The following is a 27,548-nucleotide window of genomic DNA, read 5'->3' on the forward strand; positions in this document are numbered from 1 at the left end:
AATTGCAGTAGTCCAGGCGGGACAGAACCATCGCTTGGACCAGGAGCTGGGTCGAGTAGGGGGTGAAAAAGGATTCTCCGTATGTTGTATACAAACCTATGTTTGTTATGTTCCTGTGTTTTGTCTGTTAGTTTATTATTGTTAATTTATATTTATTATTTTTCATATTCATGTCTGGTGTTCTGTTTGTAGTCATTAGTCTTTGCACTCGTCTTCCCCTGTGATGTCTGAGTCTGAATGTTTACTAGCCCAGTCACTCCCTTGTCTGCATGCCCCACTATTCGGGTGTTTACGGTAGTTCCGGGGTTCAACCTTCCTTCCAATCTTGCATTCCTTACTTCCTGCTTTCTCTCAATTTCATGTTTGTAAATTGTACTAATATACTAATCCCAACTAACATAGAATTTGTACAGTACTAATTACACTAATATGTTTGTCAAACTAACATTCACTAGTTTTGGGTATTTGTAATTTATATCACTTAACTAACTTACTAACGCATCTCCAGTTTCAATTCTGTTCTGTAACTCCGCCTCCCTATTCTATCACTGGTTACTCGCTTAGTTTCAGCGAAGTATTCGCACCTGTCTCTCCTTATCTCTGCATCTCCTGATTCTCTGCAATTGTCTACTCTGTAGTCCGGAGCCGTTTGTATTACATGTGTGTCTGCTGCATCTTAGCCTGTTGCGCCAACGCGGCCCTCGTCCTATTACCCTTTCATGTGTCTCACCTGATGTTTATTTGTTAGACTGCCCTCACTCCCATGCCCCGCCTAGTTTGTCTCATTCCCCTGTGTATTTATACCTGTCCTTTTCAGTTGCACGCTGCTAGTTAGTCTTGTCCTGTTTTTGTTCCCGAGCCCTTTATTCCTTCCTCTAGTTCTAGCCCCCTTGTTCCCGAGCCCTTGTTTCTGAGTCCTTGCCCTTGCTCCTGAGTCCTTGCCTTAGGCTTTTTTGGATTTCCTGCTTCCCTGGACTCTTCTTTGCTTGTTGTGGATATCTCTACCTCAATTTGCAGTTTCCCTCTGGCAAGTATTTTTGTACTGCATTTACTTCTGGAAACTGACTTTTCAGCTCATGATAAAAAAGGTGCTGCTGCCCCCTACTGTCGGAACCTGCACGTACATCAGACCACTGTGTATTAGAGTACTAACATATGGCACCTGGTGGTGGTTGTGCGAACAACAATTAATTACTGTGGGGAAAAATATATGTATCCCGCTGCCCACAGATGAAGCGCCAAATGAAACACGAAACCACTATATAGATTATTATCTGTGATTATTACATGCAGCCTTTTTCCTTCATTTTTATCAAGGGTGCCAATAATTCTGGAGCTGACTGTACACTTCATTTAAAAATGAGAAAAAACATTGTTTTGTAAATGTTTTACTCTTTTGCTCAAATATACTGACAGACTAAATTCTTCAATATTTTTCTGCTATTGAAAACTTCAAAACAATTAGCAAGGCCCCCGAATGGACAACAGAAATGCCAGACGATTCTTTGTAAAGGTGAAAGTCTTGGCTTTATATACTATCAGACACAAATTCAGAACTCCGCTTCTAACCCCCGGAAACTGTTCTCCATTTTCTCCTCTCTCCTCAACGCACCGCCTCCTCCACCTCAGTCCTCCTTCGCTGCTGATGACTTTGCTGACTTTTTCGATGAGAAGGTCACAGTCATCCGCAGATCCTTTACAACCACCGCCCCCCTTACTGTGCCCTTCCCCCCCTCTAGGCCTATCCCTTCCTTTTTCACTTTCTCCCCCCTTACAGAATCTGATGTTTCTTAACTCCTGCTCTCCCACCGCCCTATAACCTGTGCCCTTGACCCTATCCCCTCTTCTCTTCTCCAGACTATCACACCAGACATTCTCCCATTTGTCACCTCCCTTGTCAACTCCTCCCTGTCTTCCGGCTGTTTTCCAGCATCCTTCAAGAGGGCCCACATCACTCCATTGCTAAAAAAGCCTACCCTGGATCCCTCCATCATCCTGAACTACCGCACGGTATCTCTTCTTCCTTTTCTTTCTAAAACCATAGAACGAGCTGCTTCTACTCAACTTTCTTCTTTCTTTTCTAACAACAACCTGCTAGACCCCCATCAGTCTGGCTTCAGATCGGGCCCCTCGACAGAGACCGCGCTCCTCTCCGTCAGTGAGTCGCTCCATGCCGCACGAGCAGCCTCCCTCTCCTCTGTCCTCATTCTTCTAGATCTCTCTGCTGCCTTCGACACTGTGGATCACTCCATCCTCCTGTCCGCCCTGTCAGCAACAGGCATCTGTGACACAGCCCTGGACTGGATTGAGTCCTACGTCTTTGGTCACTCCTTCCAGGTTGCCTGGGCTGGTACGGTATCCACACCTCGGCCCCTTGCCACAGGAGTTCCCCACGGCCCAGTCCTAGGCCCGCTTCTTTTTTCTCTTTACACTCGTTCCCTTGGCCCTGTGATCACTGCACATAGGCTATCCTACCACTGCTATGCGGATGATACCCAACTCTTCATCTCGTTCCCACCATCTGATACACAGGTTTCTGCCCGTATCTCTGCTTGCCTGAGTGACATCCAGAGCTGGATGGATAACCACTTTCTAAAGCTCAACCCAGGCAAGACTGAAATGATATTCATCCCTGCTAATACCTCTCCCCACCTGGATCTCTCCATTTCCCTCGGGGATACCACACTCACGCCATCACCCAGTGCAAGGAACCTCGGCGTGGTGATGGACAGCAGACTGTCCCTTTCCGAGAACATTGCGGCAGTGACCCGGTCATGCAGGTTCTTCCTATAAAACATACGGAGAATCCGCCCCTTTCTCACCCCCTACTCGACCCAGCTCCTGGTCCAAGCGATGGTTCTGTCCCGCCTGGACTACTGCAATTCCCTCTTGGCTGGCCTCCCAGCCTCCGCCATCAGACCCCTCCAACTTATCCAGAATGCAGCAGCTCGTCTGGTCTTCAACCTTCCCAAATACTCACACGTCACCCCCCTGCTTACTTCCCTCCACTGGCTGCCTGTCCTGGCTCGCATCAAATTCAAAATATTGGTGCTAGCATTCCAAGCAGTTAAGGAGTCTTCCCCAGCTTACCTACAAGAAATCATCAGACCCTACACCCCTGCCAGACCTCTTCGTTCAGCCTCCACAGGCCGCTTGGCACCTCCCCCTCTCCGAACCTCCACCTCACGCTCACGACTACTGTCTGTTCTGGCTCCACGGTGGTGGAACGAACTCCCCGTTGAGGTCAGAACTGTAGAATCTCTCCCCACCTTCAAGCGCAAACTGAAGACACTTAGTATTTGGATAGTTAAGTTTGGTCACTTTTGCTTTGTTGTTTATTTGTTGATTTAAATAAAATAAAAAAATAAAATAAATAACAAATAGGCCCTGGTCCTTATCTTTGTTGTACGGGTAGCAATTGAAATTGTACTTCCCTCTAGGGTCTTTCGGCGCACTTAGCCCTGGTTATGGGTATGCACTTTGTTGTACGTCGTTCTGGATAAGAGCGTCTGCCAAATGCCAATAATGTAATATATATATATATTTGATTGAATGAGTACAGATACAGATAATGCCATCACAGGCATACCCGTAGTACTGAGTATGTATTGTGCATTGTGTGTTGAAACAGAAAGAAGCAGTACAGGTGGAGCCCCCATCCACAGTCTCCCTTCTGAACTCCCTTCCTTCTGCTCTACTCAGATCTCAAGGTACTGGCTTTTTCTTTCTTTTTTTTCTATACATTCTCAGAAGCATACAAACAAAATGTAAAGCACACACACATGCAAATAAACACAGACATAAAATAATAAAAAATACATCACCTGGGTAATGGGCAAGTGGTTTGTGAGTTCCCAGTTAACATGCTGTAGCTAGCTAGCTTACCTGTTACTATCAAGGGGGGTTTACTAGAAAGCAAGATTACAAGGTCAGTCAGCTATGCTCTATGCTTGTATTGCCACCCCACATTACGAAAGAAGGAACCATTGTTGCTAAAACAATAGCCCCTTGGAGCCTTTTATTCCATTTCTTTTTTGGCCCACGACCACCGTACCCTCTTTGAGGGACATCTTCATTGTGTCACAATATACAGTATATTGAATTACAGAGGTATTTTTACATTTGTGTCCCCCAAAGTACACCCACCCTTACCATTCCTCCCCTCACCCCCGGACCCTCCCACCCCAAACCCAAGTTCCCTCCCTCTGACCAGGTGCTAATAACCCTACAGTGATGCCCAAGGCAGAGACAGACATGAGGATAAACAAATGGGGAGACAGGCATGGGCATACAAAGAAATGGACATAATGACAAAAAATATATAATATGATAAAACTGCCAGTACATTTCTGCATGCTGTTGTTGTGAGAGTTTTCTCAGTTTATGACAGCAGGACAGGGGGGTCGGAAAAGAAGAAATATTATGTCAAATATTTAAGGAGAATGGAAATATTATTTTTGTTTTTCCAGTTTTGTAAGATTTACATTTTGGCAATGATGAGAGCAGTGATAAGCAGTTTGGCCTGGCAGGGGGTGAGATTTAGGTTAAGAGGTTGACCAAGTAGGCAGATTTCAGGGGAGAGTGGGGTGCTGATGCCCAGGATTTGGGTTAGTGTAGTGGTGATCTGCCGCCAATTTGTTTATTGCTATATCTAATTTTGAGAACCATTTTGATTTGGGAGAATATGTAATTGAATTTGCCAAGATGGACTTTCTGATGGCTGATACCCGGCCCATTAATATCAGCAGTATTGATGTCCATCTTTCTATGGTTTCGTGATGGTCTTAAGGAGTGGGACAAAGTTGATTTGATGCAGGGCTGTAAGGTTAGTGGATATATAAATACCAAGATATTTGATATACAAATATACATATACAAATATACAAATATACACTCCTGGTTTAAATGTCTGTTACAATGAATCTGTATGCGAAACCTGAACTCTAAATGGTGAAGAAGTTACACTTAATATTTCCATTGTTAGAAACATTATTAGAAAATTTAAGATAAATGGAAGATAGATAGATAAGATAAATTGAAGTCAGCGCACGGTCTGTAAGACCAAGAAAGATTTCAGATAGAATGGCCCAAGACCTGGTGAGAAATGCAAAAGAGCTGCAAAAAAGAATAGCAAACACATGTCTAGCTGTTCACAGGATAACAATGCAACATACTATAACAACAAAGACCTACATAGAGTTGCCAGAAAGAACAGACTCAACACAAAATTAAGTGTCTGAAGTATGCAAAAGAAAACATTGACAAGCTTGAAGCCTTTTGGAGCAATGTGCTTTGGACTGATTAAACCAAATTTGAACTTTTTGGCCACCACCATAGAAGGTATGTTTGGAGATAAAAGGGTGAAGCCTTTGTAGAGAATAACACCTTGCCTGTTAAGCACGGAGGTGGATCCATTATGCTTCGGGATTGTGTGGCAGCTGGATGGACAGGGAATATTGTGCGAGTGGAAGGAAGAATGGATTCCACCAACTGTCAAGAAATTCTAGAGGCTAATGTTCAAAGGTCAGTCCAGATATTTGTCCAACAAGACAATGATCCAAAGTATGCCTCAAAATCAACCATGAAGTACCTTCAGGAAAGACGGATGAAGGTTTTGGAATTACCACTACAGTCCCCAGACATGAAAATGATTGAAAATCTGTGGAGAGATCTGAAACCGTACTTCCAAGGAAGCTGAAGAATATTTCTGAGTTAGAGGTGTTCTGCCAGGAAGAATTGGAATTCCAAAAGCGAGAATTGAAAAACTCTTAGCTGGCTACAGGAAGCGTTTATAAGCTGTAAGTTGCTTGAGGAGGAGTTACAAAATACTAACTGACAGGGCTCTCAAATGTTTTTTTGCACACTACTGTATGGGGTTAAATTCCCATGGGCAATTAATGGGGATTTGTAAAAAAATTTGTAATAAAATGAGTCTGTTGAGCCTGTGACGACTTAGCACAAGCAATCTTTCAGCCAATCGGGCACATAGAAAAAGTGATGCTATTGGCCGGATGAAACCATTTTTATTTGCATATTTATAATTTCAATCAATTTTATATTTATCACATCACAATTCATAGACAACTGGTTAGACTACCATCATTTTCAATGCCAATATTCTATGCGATGGAATTAGACTACATAATCAGTTCCATTGCTAGCTAAGTTTAAGACGTTATGAGACCTTTTTTTAATTGGTTTTACATGGGGTGTGTTAATGAGCTTCAGCAGCGTATTATTACGCCAAAGTCAATGCGTTACCATCATATTTTATTAATGGAAAACTGTTCGAAAGTAAAAAGTTGGGATCCAGGCTAATTTGCTACAACATGGAATGGGAAATGGCTATTGTTGTTAATATCTTAGCTTCTTGCAACACAATACATATAGCTAAGCAGTATTTAGCCTTAAAATATGCCTATCTTGGCGAGATTACGAATTACACTGCATGCTGTCTGGCTTCACCATCCCGATTGCCGAATGTGATATATTATTGTTAAATTACCAAGTGTTTGGTTATTATTATTCAGCTTGGTAGCTAGCTCGTACTGCCTCGTTATAAACTATAAACAATGGAACTAACTGCTTCAGTAGAATGTAAATACATTACATATACAACAGTTAACCACAAGAGGGAGCCAGCTGCCTACGAATTCTGACCTGTGGATGAAAAGGGAGCTCTGCTGACGGAAGTAATTATTTTGTGCTGTAGTGTAGACAAAAATGGGGGAAGCATGGGGACTAGGTAAGACTTGTCCCTATGAGGAAATGTGAATTTAGGCCTGAATTAATTGGCAGGTACAATTGCTTGACATATAGTAAGTATTGTGCAAAAGTTTTAGGCAGGTGTGAAAATGCTGTAAAATAAGAATGCTTTCAAAAATAGAAATGTTAATAGTTTATTTTTATCAATTAACAAAATGCATGAACAGAAGAAGTGAATGAACAGAAGAAATATATAAATCAAATCAATATTTGGTGTGACCACCTTTTGCCTTCAAAACAGCATCAATTCTTCTAGGTATACTTGCACACAGTTTTTCAAGGAACTCGGCAGGTAAGTTGTTCCAAACATCTTGGAGAACTTGCCACAGTTCTTTTGTGGATTTAGGCAGCCTCAAATGCTTCTGTCTCCTCATGTAATCCCAGACAGACTCGATGATGAGATCAGGGCTCTGTGGGGGCCATACCATCACTTCCAGGACTCCTTGTTCTTCTTTACGCTGAAGATAGTTCTTAATGACATTGGCTGTATGTTTGGGGCAGAATAAATTTGGGGCCAATCAGATGCCTCCCTGATGGTACTGCATGATGAATAAGTATCTGCCTGTACTTCTCAGCATTGAGGAGACCATTAATTCTGACCAAATCCCCAAAAATTGTCATCAGTCCAGAGAACCTGCAGCCATTTTTCTGCACCCCAGTTCCTGTGTTTTCGTAGGGCGCCCTGTAGCGTAGTGGTACAGGTACATAACTGGGACCCACAAGGTTGGTAGCCACAATAAGATCCGCTCAGCCGTTGGGCTCTTGAGCAAGGCCCTTAACTCCAGGGGAGGATTGTCTCCTGCTTAGACTAATCAACTGTACGTCGCTCTGGATAAGAGCATCTGCCAAATGCCCTTAATGTGATGTAATGCATAGGTTAGTCGCTTGGCCTTTTTTCCACATCAGAGGTATGGCTTTTTGGCCACAATTCTTCCATGAAGACCACTTCTGACCAGACTTCTCCGCACAGTAGATGGGTGTACCTGGGTCCCACTGGTTTCTGCCAATTCTGAGCTGATGGCATTGCTGGCCATCTTCTGATTGCAAAGGGAAGTAAGCATGATGTGTCTTTCATCTGCTGCACTAAGTTTCCTTGGCCGACGGCTGCGTCTACGGTCCTCAACATTGCTCATTTCTTTGTGCTTCTTCAGCAGAGCTTGGACAGCACATCTGGAAACCCCTGTCTGCCTTGAAATTTCTGCCTGGGAGAGATCTTCCTGATGCAGTATAACTACCTTGTGTCTTGTTGCTGTGCTCAGTCTTGCCATGGTGTACGACTTCTGACATTAAACTGTCTTCAGCAACCTCACCTTGGAAGCAGAGCTTGGCTGTTCCTCACCCAGTTTTAACCCTCCTACACAGCTGTTTCTGTTTCAGTTAATGATTGTGTTTCAACCTACATATTAAATTGATGATCGTTAGCTCCTGTTTGGTATAATTGGTTAATCACACACCTGACTATATGCCTACAAAATCCATGACTTTGTACAAGTGTACCTAGAATTGATGCCGTTTTGATGGCACAGGGTGGTCACACCAAATATTGATTTGATTTCGATTTTTCTTCTGTTCACTCACTTAGCATTTTGTTAATTGATACAAATAAACTATTAACATTTCTATTTTTGAAAGCATTCTTTCTTTACAGCATTTTTTCACACCTGCCTAATTTTGCGGTGTAAAAAATTGGTGAAATCATATAATGTTGTATTTTCATTGCAATATTAACATTGTTTTCAGTGTAGTTTTTGTTTATGGGCAATCTGTACAGTGCATTTCAGGAGCAGAGATAAGACCTTAGCCAAGGCTATGTTGTGTTATGCCCTGCTTTGCAAATTCAATATTTAATTTGGATGCTTTTTTTTTGCAAAGTACTATTTGCAAAATTCCATTTGGTTATACTTTTTGTCCTCTGCCTATCCACAAATTTGGCCATTTATTTTATAATTGATATGTTTTGGTGATAATTAACAAATTCAACTGATAAATGTATTTAACATGTTGGGGGTTTTAACAGTTGATGTACTGTTGGTATTCTGAATATGTGTTGAGCAAGCGTCTTAATTATTAAAACTGAATTCGGAATTCAGTAATCTAAATATTTCACCTTAAACTTCAATTCCTCGACAGTGGTCAGAGATCTTGCTCATCTCACAGCAAATGAGTGAATGTCATCGCAAATAGGTGACTCTCCCTGTGCGAAAAAAGTGACAATGGCCACTTTCGAGTGCTCCGTGGGAAAGCTGGATTGCTGGAGCTCGGAAAGCGAGCAAACACTGAATTAAAAATCCCTGCCACCCATCATAACACTCTGTAGGGGGAAGCTGTGGCTCTCAGGATGAAAGTGATCTACCTCTCAATGGTGACATGTTTTGTTACAGGTTTTGGCATTTTTCCATTTTGGAGTCTGAACATTACATTTGGAAATTTCTGTTGGAGCAACAGCAAGGCAATGTGCAATAGGCCTCATGATTGGAAGGAGCAAAAAGAAAAGGACACAAGTTCTTTGGGACTTCCCAATAATGCTACCAGCATGTAGATAAATATGCTACTATTAAAATATAATTACTTTGGTAAATACTGTGAGATCCCAGGTCAAAAATAAGGCAGCAAAAGGTTTTATTGAAAAACTGAGGTTGATTTATTCTCACAAAAACAGTGAAGGGTAAGGGGTGGTGGGAAAGAACAAAGGCAGCCGATCCAAAAACTTCCAGCTGATAGGTTCCCGGTTCCTAAACTTTCCTTTGATTAGTAGACTCATTACATTTTTTTTTACATTATTGGCACTTGGCAGACGCTGTTATCCAGAGCGACATACAGGCACTTGATTAGACTAAGCAGGAGACAATCCTCCCCTGGAGCAATGCAGGGTTAAGGGCCTTGCTCAAGGGCCCAACGGCTGTGCGGATCTTATTGTGGCTACACCGGGATTAGAACCACCGTGTCCCAGTCATTTACCTTAACCACTACGCTACAGGCCACCCCATGGCACTACTCCGGGCCTTTGGCAAACTGGAGAAAAACACAAAAGTTAGCGCTGTCACAAAGTTCACTATCACACTCTCCTTAGCTTTTGGTGATTCCTGTCCTTAAAGCTCTTGGCCTCATCACTCCAACGCAGCCCATGTGTGCTTGAGGGGGTGTGGCCAGGAGCAGTGCACAATCTCCAGGTGTGCCTGGTTGTGTCCTGATCAGCTCCAATCATTCAATTATTGTACTAGAAACTGGCACTGAGTTTCTCTTCATGGTCCTAAAGCCCTCTTGTCAGTGCAGCATGTTTTGGTTTACTTGCTTTTTGGCATAACCCTTCTCTGTGTTCTTATTTTTTATATTTTATTATGGACATTGTGGACATCTATGTGGAAATTTTGTCTCTACAGGGCCATAAAGCCTATCATCTCTCAGTTGGCAGTTTGTATATGTAGCTCAGATTGGGCCTGTGCATCAAGGTTTAAACAACATTACCAGTGATGTATTTGTCTCAATTCTGCAGGTGCAGTGCAGGTGAATGGACAGGTGCGTGGACAGAGTACATGGATGAAGCCCACTGTAGCTCCCCTAACCCCTCTGTCCGTGGGACCCTATATCAGCCTGGGGGCCCTGGACATGCAGAGCTGTGGTGTGGATGAATATTCTGATGAGGTGCAATCCATGGATGTGAGGTAAGCCATCCACAATTGTTCTCTCAATAGGTAAAAAATAGGCAGGTTAGCTTTAAAAAACTGCTTTTTGCAGACTAACAACAGACAGATGTTGGTTTAGACTGGTTAAGGACTCGAACAGGTACTGCTCATCCTTGAATGCCACAGGGAACACTAGGTTTTGTTTTAACCATAAAGACCCAAGAAATCAACTGAAGTGAGAGAAAGGCATTAACTGACCAGCAAGTGCTGAGTAACACAATCCAGAAATGGCTGTGGCTCTCCATCCAAATGTACTATTGATATTTCGTTTTTACACTTAGGTATCATAACACAAAACGCGTATTGATTTGAGTACTTTAACTGAACACTTTATAAGCAATATCAATAAGTAAAGTAAAACTAAAATACAATATATAATATTGAGATATATTTTTATAAAACATATGAATAATTATAAATACTTTAAGAAACTTTTGAGAATTGTTGACAAGAATACAAGAATCCAAAAAAATGCAAATAGGCAAAAAAAAAAGTGCAATGGTAGACATGACATCCATCATGGTTGAGTCCACTGAAATGCTCTTGGGCCATGGTAGACCTCAAGTATGTCTTAATCATGCAGACAAAAATAATGATAAAAAAAGACACTGAAATCAAAAGCTACTGTCAGCTAGCTAACTAACTAGGCAAAATTTTACAGGCAGCTGTAAGAAAAAAGTAATCATAGAAAAAGGTTTTTTTATATAGCATAAAATGCAAAGATCTCTAGGCTACATGAACCTTGTACAAGATAGCTAGTTGCTAGCTATATTTATATAGCTAGCTCAAGGTACAGAACAATCACATCATCAAACGAGGTGTAACCATATTGTGATGATTTTACATAAAAAACCAAAGTTAGCTGTAGGCCTATTAACTGGCTGGCTCCTTCCAGACGCAAATTCTATCAATCAGGTCTTCCATCTGCTGACATTAGCCGGGTAACTAACTAGCTGTCTAGCCGCTAGTTAGTCGTTTTTGAAGGAAAGCCCATAGAAAAAAACTAAACATTAATGATACACACAATCGTGGTGATTCTTACCTTTATATTGTTCTTTCTTCTGCTCATCTTTGCAGAAGAAGCTTACAGTGTTGGTGGATAGTGTGCAACAGCACATGATAGCAGGCAGGGTTTATTTTATCATGTTGTCAACTTGTGATTGACAGTTCAGGGGGTGCAGTATATTTATTATTGTAATTATTATTGTAATTAAAATGCTGTTTTTGTTGATAATGTTGAACTGTAACCATGATTAATAAAATTATGCTAGTAGCATAAGGGGGGATGTGCTAATTCTGCACCAGAAAAGAAAAGTGACACTACTTTGTTGTAGCTACGAGAGAGCACACTTGCAAAATAAAATAAATAAAAATAAAAATAAAAAACTGCCACGGGCTGCCACTGAACAAACTAACCACAGTTTGTGGTAATATTATCTTAACAACAGGCTAAGATGCAGCAGACTTGCGGTTGCAGTTAGCTGCAGTTGCACACTGGGGCTCGATTCCCGGTCCTGCCAAAAAGCCAAGTTTGGCCGGCTCACGTGGAGTGGCATAATTGGCTCGCTGCTCCAGAGACTTGGCAGGGTTAGTAGATCGCTGCACAATAAAGCACCTCAGGCGCCTCGGAATCACGGTCATGAGCATTAGACGAGACTGCTTGAAGAAGGCGTGTCGCTCTCCTTCGGGTTGCTGAGGGACGGGGTGTGGGTGGTGTATGTAACACTATCACTACCTATACTACACGCTACCAAATTGGGAGCTGCCTGAAATAAATTTATTTTTAAAAATATATATATTGTCTCTTAATTGCTGGGCTGTTTCATATCATTCACGAATCACAGGACAGTATGTAATAAAATCTGTAAACTGTAGATTTAGGTTGTGGAAAAGGGATGATGACAAATTACACTGAAGCTCTTTTCCTAAATGCCACCTCTGATTGTAGCCCCTCCTCTCCCCCCTCAACAGCCCTGTTTCCAAGGAGGACCTTATTTCCATCCCGGAGTTCAGCCCCGTGGATGAGGTCCACCCCATTGGCACAAATAACACCTGTGCCATGGAGGACCTGCTGGACCTGACAGGTCATGTGGACTACCACAGACTCTCTCCTGCCCACACCTTGGGTGACTGCAACAAGAACCTGATCGAGGGCTTCTGCAACCCTGGTGCAGAGACTCAGCTTATCAAAACCCTAAGCCCACCCTCGGACAAGCTCAACATCCAGTAACTAGGTGAGAACACACCTTCTCACACTGTCAAGCACAAACACACACACACACATTCAAATTTTCATGCTCTGCATTCCTGTTTTAGCGCTTCAGTTTTCCTCATGCTGTTATCCTACCTCTTTTCCCGTTTCGCTTTCGGTAGCCTTATTCTATCATTCAGTTCACCTGTGTCTCTTTACCTGTTTCCCTCACTCACACCTGTTTGTCATTTCTGTGTAATCACTCTGTATTTAACCACCTTGTTTTCCCTCAGTTCTCTGCCAGATTGTAATGTGTGCAAACCATTCTCTCCAGCGGTTTTCTGCTAATCTGTTCTGTGTTTCGAATTGTTTCCTGTACCCTGACCTCTGCTTATTGGATTATCCTTCTGCACGATTTTTGATCACTCGTTACCGGAATTCGCTTTGTGTATTGGATTTTGATTTTTCTCAGCCCCAGGTCAGCATATTGCAGTGTCAAGTTGTTACATATAGTGACATGTCCCTTCGATTTGTTATCAATTTAGGCAAATTTTATTCAGCCTGAATAAAGAGTCTGAAACATAGATTTCATTGGTCTAAAGGTCTGTGTGTGACACGCCCTCTCAATTTGTCATCCATTGAAGGTGTATGAGTAATGATTAAGGCGGATTAAGGAAATGGTGGGCAGAAATATTAACAAGCTAGACTATATACTTTGCTAATAATCTGTATTATAAAGTGCCTGTTGAGAAAAAAAGCCACATAAAAAGGTTGTGGACCAAACGATGTGCTGGACAGACAAGTTTTGTGTTTCTTGGTTTGAACGAAAGGACTGACTAGCTAACAGCGAACAAAGCTAATAATTCGCTTTTCGGCTACCCATGTTCGCTTTTTGGAGTAGAAAAAATGTGGAAGCATGATCTGGAAACTCATATTGGAAATAGCATCAATGCTGGGTACAGCTAACATAATGTTTGCCTGTCAGCTTGATTAAGGTAACGTTAGCTAGCTAATTTTAACTCCATACAGAGACAGTTAGCCAATCACTTGTCTAACACGTCAAGTACACTATGGTACACGTCAAGTCAAAATGAGCTGCTTGACTGTATGTTCACTGTTTGTGGAAAATAACTGGCTGATGAAATATCGAAGCCAGCATAAGTGGCTGTGCGAACTGAGACGACAGACGTAGCATTTGTTAGCCAGTGTGTAATTGTGTTTAGGTAGGCCACATAACTAACAGTTCAGTGATGGCGATTTCTCTTTAGTGAGAACTACTATAGCAAGGCTTAGTTTCATAGTTTTATTGCTGTAACAGAGTAGAGGCCTATACTGTAGTCCTGTAGCTTAACTGGTAGCGAATGGCAATAACACTGCTATGGTTATGGATTAAATTCCCACTGGTGCCAGCTATACTGAGAAATCCATGCACTCATGCTATTGTAAGGTGCTTCGGATAAACTTATTCATGGCGTGTACGCCCCAACATGCTATCTGTTGATTATGAGGATTGATAATTGTCTTAATAATACTCACATATGGCAGCAATTATGTGGTACAGCAGTATAACTGCAAAAAGTTATCAGTCTCATTTAATTACTATTATATATTGAACCAAATATGTGGAAATTTAATGAATAATGACATTTTATTAAATTAAATTAAATTAATGGTCAAATATATTCAAATAACCTGAAGGTTGGAAGTTCTTTGAAAGACTGATTTGACTCGGCTCTCATGTTCACTTGACATCAAAACAGACACTGGGTTTAATAAAAGAAATGTATCAAACAAACAAATATAGGTTGAGCTAACTGGGAGGACGCGAAGGAAAGGTATGAGTTTACCTGTGCACATGCGCACATACGCACACGTGTCTGAATAAAGGACAAAATGCAAACTCATTTATGGAAGTATTCAAATCACAGAATTCATTCAAATGATAAAACAAAGAAAGATTCACAATATCAGTTAAGACTAAGCTAAAGACTGTTTGTTTAGTCTTACTGAGTCCACACACATTGCTGGCTCCAGGAATGGTGGGGTGCTGTCCTTGGAGAAGCGACTGTGGAGCCGTGAATTGACGTCCTGTGAGATGTGCAAAGCTGGGGTCTTTCCTGTGTGCTGCGTGATGTAGTCTGGTCCATTCGAAACGGTCGTTTTGCTGGTTCCAAAAGTTTGTCTTACTGTTCAGGAAAGTTGTTCTCTGCAGTTTCTAGTGGTGAGCTGATGCAACAATGTGCGTGCACCAGGTTCCATTTTTGACTTTAGTATGACTATAGCGAGGTAAGCTATGTCTGGAGAAATTGACCACTGTGGAGAACTCAGCCTCTGTCCGAGCGTCGGGAGCATGGCAAGATGCAGTTGCAGAAGCCAAGTATCAAGAACCAAGAGGAAGATAGACTGGACAATGGGATTGTCCTAGGTCTTAGACTGTGAGTTTATTGCTTCCTGCCTTACAGTATTGGTTAACCTGTAACTTTTACATTTTTACATTATTGGCATTTGGCAGACGCTCTTATCCAGAGCGACATACAGTTGATTAGACTAAGCAGGAGACAATCCTCCCCTGGAGCAATGCAGGGTTAAGGGCCTTGCTCATGGGCCCAATGGCTGTGCAGATCTTATTGTGGCTACACTGGGATTAGAACCACCGACCTTGTGTGTCCCAGTCATTACCTTAATCGCTACGCTACAGGCTGCCCCTAGATGTCATGCAGGGGCCGTGCTGCAAACGTTCGCTGTGGAATCCAGGGAAATGTGGTCCTGTGGTCCCTACATCCCCGCTGTGGTCTCAGGGTGTGGCTCAAGCCATTAGTAGTAGCACATCCCCCCTCCAGTGACATCAATGTCTCCAAAAATGATGGCGTGGTGATGGCCGACCCTGTTGACCCGCACCTTCACCTCATTGTTCCAAAAGTTCCTTTTTCTTGTGTCTTTTATTATGTTCTCCATCTCACCAGTGGAGTCGGCTTAGTGATATAAAGACAGTAAAGGAACCAGGCATATGAGCTTGAAGGCCATCTGCACTCGCAGGACCTCTGGTACGTTTAATAAAGAGAATTACTGAGCATACGATTATTATCGGTGTTTATTGTATACAGCATTTTCTCTAAATTTTTATAAAGGGTGCCAGTAATTCTGGAGCTGACTGTATACTTCAGAAGAAGAAAAAACATTGTTTTCTAGATGTTTTGCTCTAATGCACTGGCAGAGTCAATTCTGAGGCTGTTCAGTTAAAGCCTATATGCCTTTCACCCTGTGACTTCCATATGGATTGGCTTTCTTCTTATGTTCTTCGCATTCTGACTTTCATTTTATTTTAAAACTTACAAACAATTATGAAAAAATGCACCTGATTTTAAATTTGAATAGCAAGGCCCCTGGATGGACTACAGAAATGACAGACAATTATTTGTAAAATGATCTGATATTCATCTCATAAGAAAAAGAATGAGAGAGAACGTGAAAAATATCAGGAGGAAAACATTTAAAGCTTACAAAATGCATGTGCTAGAAATCCAACACAAGACAATTTCAATGAACTTAGAGAACATGATTTTCAACTCAATTGTTTGATACATAGGAAACACCTATGTAATAGGCTCAACTTTGAATGTGGTAACAAATCAAGCAAATACCTTGCAAAACGGCTACAGCAGAAAAAAGATAAATCCATTATCCCAACCATAAATAATTCAGGAGATATAATAACATATGATTGGTTGGCATTTTTTTTATATAGCGCCTTTATCCAAAGCGCTGTACAATTGATGCTTCTCATTCACCCATTCATATGCACACTCACACACACACACCAACGGCGATTGGCTGCCATGCACGGCACGACCAGCTCGTCAAGAGCATTTGGCGGTTAGGTGTCTTGCTCAGGGACACCTCGACACAGCCCGGGCGGGGGATTGAACCGGCAACCCTCTGACTGCCAGATGACTGCTCTTACTGCCTGAGCTATGTCGCCCCCATATGATGAATTCCATAGAGCACTTCTTCAAATACCTAACAAAGCCCCAGGTCCTTATGGTTTCCCAACACTTTTGGCAACTTAACTCCAAAATTCCCCCTCACATGAACACTGCTATAATTTCAGTCCTCTTAAAACCTGATAAAGACCCCACCCTCCCCTCAAGCTACTATCATTTATTAACACCAACATTAAAATCATCAGTAAAGCCTTAGCTATAAGAATAGAAACTGTCACACCACTCACTTCACTCTGACCAAACCAGATTAAACAAAGGTAGGCACTCCTATAACAATACACACAGGCTGTTCAACTTAATACATCACACAACCAAAAGTTTTGTATTACAAAGGGGGACCAGGCAAGGATGCCCACTTTTTCCGTCTTTATTTGCCATTTTTATTGAACCACTTGTTCCTGCAGTACGACAAAATATTAATAAAAGGAATACAATCTCTAAATACACACCAAAGAATCGGTTTATATGCTGATGATATTCTAATGTATTTACAGAATCTACAAACAGGAAACAATCATGGTAATATTAGACTAAACAATCAAATGGTCCAAATCCACAATTCTGCCACTTTCCAAGGAAAGATGGATCTTGGCAGCCCAAACACCATGCATCCCTTAAACCACTGAAACTTTTAAATTCTTAAAATCACAACATCTAAGAAAATTGTCTAAATATTAAAAAAAAGATGGAGGTGGATCCATTATGCTTTGGGGTTGTGTGGCAGCTGGGAGCACAGGAAATATTGTGCGAGTGAAAGGAAGAATGGATTCCACCAAAAATTAAGAAATTCTAGAGGCTAATGTTTGAAGGTCAGTCCAGGCATTGAGGTTGAAGAGAGGTTGGGTATTTCAGCAAGACAATGATCCAAAGCATACCTTGAAATCAACCATGAAGTACCTCGGAATATGGATGAAGGTTCTGGAATAGCCAGCACAGTCCTTAGACTTGAATATTATTGAAAATCTGTGGAGAGATCTCAAACATGCCGTACATGCAAGGACACCAAAGAATATTTCTGAGGTGTTCTGCCATGAAGAATGGGGAAAAATTCCAAAAGCGAGAATAGAAAGACTCTTACCTGGCTACGGGAAGTGTTTAAAAGCTGTTGCTCGACGATGAGTAACAAAGAACTAACTCACAGGGTTCCCATACCTTTGCACAGGAGCTTTTTCCTTTTTTTGTTATTTTTAAACAAAAAAATTAAAATGAAATTTAATCTTGCTTTAAAATTTTAAGAAATTTGTCATGTTTAATGTTCTTCCATTTCAAGGTCAGGTTTGCTTCTGTTCACTTAGATATAAATTGTCAAAGTCTTTTTAACCAGGGGTGCCCAAACATTTGCACACCATGTAAATGACATTGATCACTATATGCAGTATTAGGTAATCACATGTACAGCTGTAGTTCTTACAGAGTACATTTTATAAATGTATAAATGTTAAAAGTGTATCAATGGGCTACACAAATAAAGAATGACTTGACTTATGCCATTGTCCAGCAAAGTCTAATTTTCCCCAATATATTTATTTGAATATTTTTCAGGTTTAAACTGAAATATATTGCAATATATTTATTTTCCATTTAGGTCCACAGTGACTACCTATCACACTTGAATTTCTAATACATAAAAATACGACAAAACAAATTCAGCAAAGTAAATAAAGTAAATAATAAGCAACAATACTACTACTACTACTACTACTACTACTACTACTACTACTAATAATAATAGCTGACCACAATTTGGAGTGTCACAGAAACTGGTCTGAATACTTATGCAAATATGACATTTGAGTTTTAGATTTTTAATAAATTTCGAAAAACTCACTTTGTCATTATGGGTTACTGAGTGTAGATTGATGGGCAAAAATGCTATTTTACCCATTTAAAATTCAAATGACCCATTCACAATAAAGTGTGCAAAAAAGTGAAGGGGTCTGAACACTTTCTGAACCAACTGTATACAGTATATACATACATACAGTATCAGTATAAAGTTTGGACACACCTTGCCTTTTTCTGGATTTTTTGATTGTTTTATTTCCACTGTTTGTAATCAAGCAATTCATATGTGGTAAAAGTGCAGATTCTCATATTTTATTAAACATTTTGGTTGCACCATGTAGTAATTACAGCACTTTTTATACATAGCCCCCCATTTCAATGTTTGAGACAATTTAACATAATGTCAAATAAAATAGTCATGTTTTGTATTTGGTTGCATATCCATTGCATAGCATGACTTCCTGATGTGACCTATCAACATCACCTGAGTCTGGATATATTGTTCTCGGGTTGTCCAACAAGAGATACTATAACTCTTTGCATTTGAATGGATCTCTATGGGAATTGGGGGGTGGGACTAGATTCAGCTGTAAATTATGCTGATACAGTATAAAACACATTTGTTGGCTGAATGGCTTTATGTCATCAAGGGTCCAAGGTATCAGATGAGCCTCAAACCATCCTGCTGCTGCCAGATATGCTGTAGATACTACAAAGGACATTTCTCCTGACTAATTTTACTGTTGAACTCAATCTAGTAGCAGCACGGTTGTTTCAGGCTGGTTTTATTCCTCAAAGTACTTGGGTAATTGTACTTTGTTACTATACTTAAGTACGATTTTGGTTTGTATCCTTGTATTTTCAGTCAATTACATTTCAGAGAAAAATATCATACTTTTTTTACTTACATTTTTAATTTACACCATGACAGTAGTTATAACAAATATCACAAGTCCAACTACAAAGTTTTTTCCTCTGGCCAAAATATTGTTTCCCGTTATTATTTAAACCACCCATTTAACCCATATCAATGGTTAATGAACCCGCCACACCCATTCTGATCGCTCATTGTGCAACACCTGATGAGACACCAGCTAAAGTACTGTATATTTCATTTAATCACTGCTACTGGTGAAGAAGTGCCACCAAAACTAGCTAGCCTTAAGGTTAATTTTAGCTGTTCTTACCCATGTTTAGTCAGCTAATATTAGCATCTTGCTTAAATAATGTTATTTATTGTGCATCGGGGTGTTTAAATGCCACAATTAAGAGTTTCGGTAGTCCAGAGAGTTATCTGCGGCATAACATTCCATCAATTATTGGGAATTGTTGTGCATGGTAAAGAGTAGTAACCCATAAACTAATGTTTAACTGATGTAATCTGAAATAACATGAAACTCATTTCAATGCAAAGAAACATGTGCCCTCTGTCCCCAACATCAGCACGTTCACAGGGAGGGACAGACAGCGCTGTGGTTTGAGCATGTTTGTTGCTGGAATTCCTCTCTTGACCGTTTGAAGTCCAAAATGACTTATTTACCTTTAAGTTTAACTCAAACTAGACACAATGGTCTAAGGAGAAAAGGGATTGTTTGCTTTTGACAAATCAGTTCCAAGAACTCTATGCCATGGCAGGCATGTGGTTCAGACATGTGGTTCAGACTATGCAAAAAACAAATCCTGTGTGAGGAAGAATATGGCATACTGAGTGAAATAAAGTTTGGTTAACCTAGGATGCAGCATTCAGGAGAAATGTTAATACAAGAGTTTCTTTTTTGGCCTCTGACAGCCATATTGTTTGGCCTTTCCCAATTTTTTAAATTATTATTTATCTTCAGTCTCCAAAGAATAAATAAAAGCAAGTTTGTTTTAAATCCTAGGACTAGTTTGAAATAATAGGTTTTTCCAGTTAATATGGCCGACATCACCACTTTATAAAACAGACTTTTCATTATGGACAAACACATTAAATGACGCTAGTTTAAAGATGAAATGTTGCTAAAGATTCACTGTAGGAGCATCTGGCAAAAAATCCTAGGGCATGATAAAGACCCTATGACCTGTCCACATACCAAATTCATACAGCAGAGAAAAGGTGCATTGCTGCTTCACCCAGAGACATACAGTTGTGTTCAAAATAATAGCAGTCCAACATGACTTACCAGATCAATCACTGTTTTTGGTAGAAAATATATTACTACATGGCAAATAATTTACCAGTAGGTGTAGTAGAGTCATAGAAAACCAACAGACCCAACATTCATGATACACATGCTCCTGAGTCTGTGTAATTGAATAATTAATTGAAAGAGCCGTGTTCAAAATAATAGCAGTGTGGAGTTCAATTAGTGAGGTAATTCATTCTGTGAAAAAACAGGTGTGAATCAGGTGGCCCTTATTTAAGGATGAAGCCAGCACATGTTTGCATGCATTTCTCTCTGAAAACCTGAGAAAAATGGGTCATTCCAGACATTGTTCAAAAGAACAGCGTACTTTGATTAAAACGTTGATTGGAGAGGGAAAAACGTATAAAGAAGTGCAGAAAATAATAGGCTGCTCAGCTGAAATGATTTCCAATGCTTTAAAATGCAAAGCAAAACCAGAGAGACGTGGAAGAAAACGAAAGACTACCATTCGAATGGATCGAAGAATAGCCAGAATGGCCAAGACTCAGCCAATGATCAGCTCCAGGGTGATCAAAGACAGTCTGAAGTTACCGGTGAGTACTGTGACAATTAGAAGACGCCTGTGTGAAGCTAATCGGCAAGAAGCCCCCGCAAAGTCCCACTGTTAAAAAAAAGACACGTGCTGAAGAGGATACAATTTGCCAAAGAACACATCAACTGGCCTAAAGAGAAATGGAGAAACATTTTGTGGACTGATGAAAGTAAGATTGTTCTTTTTGGGTCCAAGGGACGCAGGCAGTTTGTCAGACGACCACCAAACACTGAATTCAAGCCACAGTACACTCTGAAGACAGTGAAGCATGGTGGTGCAAGCATCATGATATGGGGATGTTTCTCTTACTATGGTGTCGGGCCTATTTATCGCATACAAGGGATCATGGATCAGTTTGCCTATATCAAAATACTTGAAGAGGTCATGTTGTGCCGAAGAGGAAATGCCCTTGAAATGGATGTTTCAACAAGACAACGACCCCAAACACACCAGTAAGCGAGCAGCATCTTGGTTCCAGACCAACAAAATTAAAGTTATGGAGTGGCCAGCCCAATCCCCGGACCTTAATCCGATTGAAAACTTTTGGGATGACATCAAAAATGCTGTTTCTGAGGCAAAACCAAGAAATGCAGAGGAATTGTGGAATGTTGTCAAATCATCCTGGGCTGAAATACCTGTTCATAGGTGCCAGAAGTTGGTCGATTCCATGCAACACAGATGTGAAGCAGTTCTCAGAAACCGTGGTTATACAACTAAATATTAGTTTAGTGATTCACGGGAATGCTAAATCCTGAAGATTTTTCAGTTTATACAGTAAATAATGAGTTTGTAAAGAAAAATGCAGACACTGTTATTTTTTTGAACAGCCCAGTATTCATTTTTCTTCATTTTCTGTAAAGTAATTAAAAAATTGACATATTTTTCTTCATGTTTTGATTTAGGATATAATGTGCAGTGTTCCCAATGCATCAAAATAAAAACTATTATAAGGATTTTGAGCTTTATTCACGTTTTTAAACACACTGCTATTATTTTGAACACAACTGCTTGCCTGGGCCTGTCCGAAAATAAACTAGAAACTAATTCTGGCTTACATACATACGGACATATGTATGCTCTTTCTGTCTCTCTCCCTGTCTCTCTCACACATACACACAATGACTGTGTGACTCTTTCCTCTCTATTCTACAGAATGCTGGAGTTGACCAGGGGAACAGGAAGGGTTTCATAAGCATCATCACTGGAAGAAATCTACTGTTTGGCCCTCTGCCACAAGCTGCAATGGGATAGATTGCTGGTTTGCTGTGGAGAGTGTGGGGTGTATTGTTATGTTCTCCACAATGACCCTTATTTAAATGACATGCACTGAAAGTGTGTTTGTTACTCCCCGAAGCACCACTTTTCCCCTGGCTTCACTTGATTCCACCTCTATAATAGTCACAATAGTTTTTACAGTGCCTTTCTCGTGGCTACTGTTCTGGCACAATTCTGTGGAATGCTGCTGTACTTTCATATGGTTAAGCTTCAGATCCAGAGGTAAAAGTAATCATCTGTAGACCTTTTCTTCTGTTTACTTAGGGCAGAATTCACAAAATAAGGCTGAACCACCTTTTGCATCTGCAGTGGAGACGGGCTTGTGTACATGTTCTGTTGCGAGTAAATTTAAGGAGTGCAGAAAAATTGTATCGGTGTGATTTGTGCGTGTTTGCTGGTATAGAGCAATAGGTCCCATAAGCTCACACATGTGCAAGCCAGCACTATTCTCTCAAGAATTATAGCAGTGTATGGCAAACTATATGTCATGGAAAACAAGAGCAATTTCATAACTGTATAGTCTTATCTAGTATTTTCTGTCTATTGGCATATCAGCTTCAAGTGATGTAATCATAACTTGTATTCTGTTAGTAAAAGCACAGCAATAGACCTGCTACAACAGTTGATCACTTGATTTTTCTTGAGATCTAAAAAGTCTAGAGTGAGTTTGCTGCATACCTGGAATTTGGCCACAGTCAGCTGTAGAACGGATGATAGTGTTCACTCAAATTTGTACCAAATTTATGTGAAGCATTTTGAGCATTTGTACCTACATTAGCTTTACATTTCTCTCTTCAGAAACTTCAGGATATAGTGTGTGGGTGTTCCTAAATAGGAGTAATACTTGAATAAATGCTCTAGCATGTATCTGTAGAGATGTGTCATGTGTCCTGTTCAGCAGACAGCTTTCAGTATGTAACCTCCATAACCACACTTACAAAATCAGCTCAGCCTTTTAATATCGACTTGACAGGAAGTGTTGCACTTCCTCATTTTACTGTTGAAGACTAAGAATTTGTTAAGTGGTGGATACCCCTCCTAAGTGTGTTCTGCACGTCCAATTGTGATTCCTTTGTCTGACACTTAGGATTAAACACAAATAATTATATACCTGATATGTGAGCTAATTATTGATTACCTTGTAAGCATTAGTCCAATCCTGTAGATCAGTTTGTACCACAGTGTTGGAAACTGTGTTAGCACGTTTGTGCCCTCATTTTGTTCTGTCTTACTGTTTAAAAACGTGTAAAAGTTTGAACAAATGATGGTAAGGGATTGATTTTATAGGGTGTTCCAGAATCAGACAAAAACAGAAATCTTCGACAAAAAGGAAAAGTATCATAATATCATGAATCTCTTAAAAAGTGGCACATTGCATTTGCATAAGAGTATGTTTGTTGTAGACATGGTGCATGGATATTGAACTTCAGACGAAAATGAATAAAGATTCATCGTGTTCATGATGTTGTGTTTTTCCTGTGCACCTATTGAGCGGGAAGTATCCTGCACTATCCGGAGGGACCTTATGTCCTTCAATATCACTTTTAGACTTGCCTGCCATGCATATGTGTACATTAGTGAAATGTAATGTAATTTAAAAAAAAAACGAAAACACATTGTTTTCCTGCTATGATTGAATGTTTGATTTGTTTTAAAAACAGTGCAATTATATTAAAGTGTTCAGATAGCCATAAGAAAAATATGTCTACCATTCTCTTCTGAATTTATAAATGAGGAAAATGGACGAATTCTTTTTTTTATGTTGTAGCATGTGGAGTACAAATGCATGTTAAGGCATACAAGCACATCCTCATAGCCACAGTCCCAGTGAACTCATCAGACATTGGTTCCGGTGAAGGTTTCAATGATGGCCTATCCACGTGTAATTAACTGTTGCGTAACAATAATAATATAATAATAACTTTGTGCTGTATGTTCAAAAAGTGCTATACAAATAAAGTGCTTTACAGCAATGAAAAACAAATACCATAAAAAATAGACATAATGCCAAAAGACAATACATTACTTAAATGAGTAACATTGTGGTTGGTCACACTTTCTAGGTTTTCATAAGCAATTTGCACAAGAGGGCATTGACGAAACGTTTTAAATTTATTGTCCTATTTTAATTTATAGTGCATCACATGAGGATAACAACTTCCCTTATCCCTTGCATTGTGCAAGGATTCGGACTAGACAGCTGTGTGGCCATATGAAAACCACTTGTTTGTGAGGCTAATCGGAAAAAGCCTTCAATTTGCTTGGGAGCATAATGATTGGACTCTGGAACTATGGAAAAAGGTCATGTGGTCTGATGAGTCCAGATTTACCCTATTCCAGATCGATTGGAATCATTTTCACACATGAATTGGCCACCACATTAACATTAACATTAACCCCATTGAAAGTCTTTGGGATTTATGGTATTGTTTGACCAAAAATGAATGCAACTCTGGATGGAAATAAATGTTGTGACGTTGCATAAGGTTGTCAAAATAATGCAATGGCAAATGCGCACCGTAATCAAAGCCAAAGGCAGTCCAACAAAATATTACAGTGTGCAACTTTTATTTGGTCAGGCAGTGTAGGTTTTTAGATTTTTTCTAAAACTCAGCACGACTACATAGAAAACCAAAAGATAAAAATATTCCACTTCTAGCACATCACCGTGAAAAAAGGTTTACCCCTCAAGTCAACTCAGTCGAGTGAACAGAATTTCAAACAGAAATGAAAACTATGAAAAACATTTTGATAAAGCATTCAACATGATTGAGCATTTTGAGGCTACCCAGAGTCATGGATGATTTGTGCAAAACAAAAAGTTGATTCTGTAAGATTAAAAAGACAGGACAAACCAAAAGAAAATAAATCATTCATAGTGATTTGTCCCCTAACATATGGCCTTGAAAGTAACCAGATTAAGTGATTATTCAACAACACTGGCATATTTTCACAACCGATCCCAAGCTTACAGAAAACTTTACACCCCCCTCTTTTTTCATATAGTAAGAATTTAGTTACAAGCTCTGTTACAAACCCACAAACTGGTAAACGATTCCAAATTAAGACCCGTATGACATGTAACTCCAAGAATGTAATTTATTTTCTCTTTTGCCCATGTTCAATTGGATACTTAGACATCCACACCATTAAAGACTGTCAGAAGAAAAGAGCTGCATTAGAAGAAATGCTCTCAATTCAGCTGTAGGTAAACACTTTATTGAAGCAAACCACAACATTCAAGGTTTCACATGTATAGGCATTGAATCAGTCCATCTTGGAAGAAGAGGAAGAAGAGACCCTTTCTGGATACACACCCTGGGCACAATGGCTCCAGTTGGGAAGTATGATGGACAGATATACAGTCCCTTCAAAAAGTATTGGAACAGCAAGGCCATTTCCTTTGTTTTTGCAATACACTGAATACATTTGGGGTTGAGATGAAAAGATGAACACAAGATAAGACTTCAGAATTTCAACTTTTATTTCCTGGTATTTACACCTAGATGCGTTAAACTACTTAGAACATAGCACCTGGTATCAGACCAAACATTTTTTAGGTGAACAAAAGTGTTGGAACAGAAAGTATTTAAGTAAATAACACTTAATATTTGGTAGTATATCCCTTGCTTGCAATAACTGCTCAAGACTGAAACACATTGACATCACCAATTATTCTTTGTTTCAGGGGTTTTTTCCCTTCAATCATCTCTTCAGGTGAAATGCATGCTCAATTTGGTTAAGGTCTGGTGATTGACTTGGCCAGTCTAAAACCTTCCACTTTTTCCTCCCTAATGAAGTCCTTTGTTGTGTTGGCAGTGTGTTTTTGGTCATTGTCTTGCTGCATGATGAAGTTCCTCCCAATTAATTAATGCACACATTTCTCTGTAAGTTGGCAGACAGAATGTTTCTGAATTAATCCCGCTGCTACCTTCATGAGTTACATCATTAAAGGTACAATAGGTAATTTCAGACTTCTAATGGTCAAGAGAGGAATTGCAGCAACAAACATGCTCAAACCACAGCAATGTTTATCCCACCCATTCTCTGTCAATGGGCTGACATTGAAACTACTGATGAGTGGTTTACATCTTGTGGTACAGCCTCTATAATGTTGCTCTCTAGGTCATCTTCGAACGTTTGATTGAGATACCTTCACCTTGTGGATATTGTTTGTGGTGTCACTGACTGATGTTTTGTGTTTTTTTTTCTTCATAGCTCTCGCAATATTCATCAACTGCTGTTGTTTTCCTTGGTCGACCTGTTCGATGTCTATTGCTCAGTACGCCAGCGGTTTCATTCTTTTTCAGTTGTTCTACAAGCTATCCCCAATGCTTGTGCAATGGCTCTGATCGATTTCTCAGCTTTTCTAAGCTTCAAAATGGCTTCCTTTTCTTTCAAAGACAACTCTCTGCTCTTCATGTTGGTTTATCTTTTCTAATACAAATGCAGTCTTCACAGGTAAAACCCAAGACTAAAACCAAGAGTAGACATTCAGAACAATTTATCAGTTACATGTTCCAGTACTTTTTGCAGTAACCATCTATGAACTAACAGTGTAAGACCATTTATTATTGGGCCACGTGAAATGCAACAACAATGCTGGCAAATAGGTTTTATAGAAATGAGTGTACAATCTTATATGCTCTGCAATTACATCACAATTATATTGTGTATTAATTAAAACAAAACGACAAAATTGCAGTTCAGAATTTTAAAAATTGTTTTTACAGAACTTTTATTTTGATAAATGCAAACCGGAAGTATCCAATCGTCGCCAGCTTCACCGAGGTGGATGTGTGTTTGTTGGAAGTAGCTAGCTCTCCATCAATTCGGTTGCTACTTATTTTCGATTACACGTGTTGAGTAAGTTAGTTTGCCGTATTTTTTGTTTCCTCCGTCACTTTGCTGTAACGTTAACCGAGGACATGCTGTTATCAAGGTGAGTTACACTCGTTAACTGACGTGAACTGTCACTATCAGTTGCATTTGCTCCGCTGTTGTCTGTGGCACTGAGTGTGCTGTTGACTGGCTAGTATATTACTTCAACTTATTTTAAAAAGAATACCCACTAGTTAGCTATCTCCATAGAAAATTGGCTATTACTCACCACATTGACGTTAACTCGTG

The 27,548-nt window shown here is 40.0% G+C and overlaps 2 protein-coding genes across 4 annotated transcripts in view; both read left to right on the plus strand.

Annotated features, from left to right (window-relative positions):
• LOC133127229 (MAP7 domain-containing protein 2-like) overlaps positions 1-23,881 on the plus strand; it is an 87,422-nt gene extending 63,541 nt beyond the window's left edge. For both annotated transcript variants that reach the window (XM_061239951.1, XM_061239952.1), the window contains 4 exons: positions 3,632-3,710; positions 10,259-10,427; positions 12,420-12,682; positions 22,296-23,881. In XM_061239951.1, coding sequence (XP_061095935.1) covers positions 3,632-3,710; positions 10,259-10,427; positions 12,420-12,678 — 507 coding nt within the window. In that variant the 3' untranslated portion in view covers positions 12,679-12,682; positions 22,296-23,881. The remainder of the gene's footprint in view (positions 1-3,631; positions 3,711-10,258; positions 10,428-12,419; positions 12,683-22,295) is intronic.
• A 3,301-nt stretch (positions 23,882-27,182) lies between these two features.
• The window catches only part of LOC133125869 (acyl-coenzyme A thioesterase 9, mitochondrial-like), a 61,903-nt gene continuing 61,537 nt past the window's right edge, over positions 27,183-27,548 (plus strand). For both annotated transcript variants that reach the window (XM_061237560.1, XM_061237561.1), the window contains exon 1: positions 27,183-27,360. In XM_061237560.1, coding sequence (XP_061093544.1) covers positions 27,347-27,360 — 14 coding nt within the window. In that variant the 5' untranslated portion in view covers positions 27,183-27,346. The remainder of the gene's footprint in view (positions 27,361-27,548) is intronic.

This window comes from Conger conger, chromosome 4 (assembly GCF_963514075.1).
Source record: "Conger conger chromosome 4, fConCon1.1, whole genome shotgun sequence".
NCBI classification, from domain to species: domain Eukaryota; kingdom Metazoa; phylum Chordata; class Actinopteri; order Anguilliformes; family Congridae; genus Conger; species Conger conger.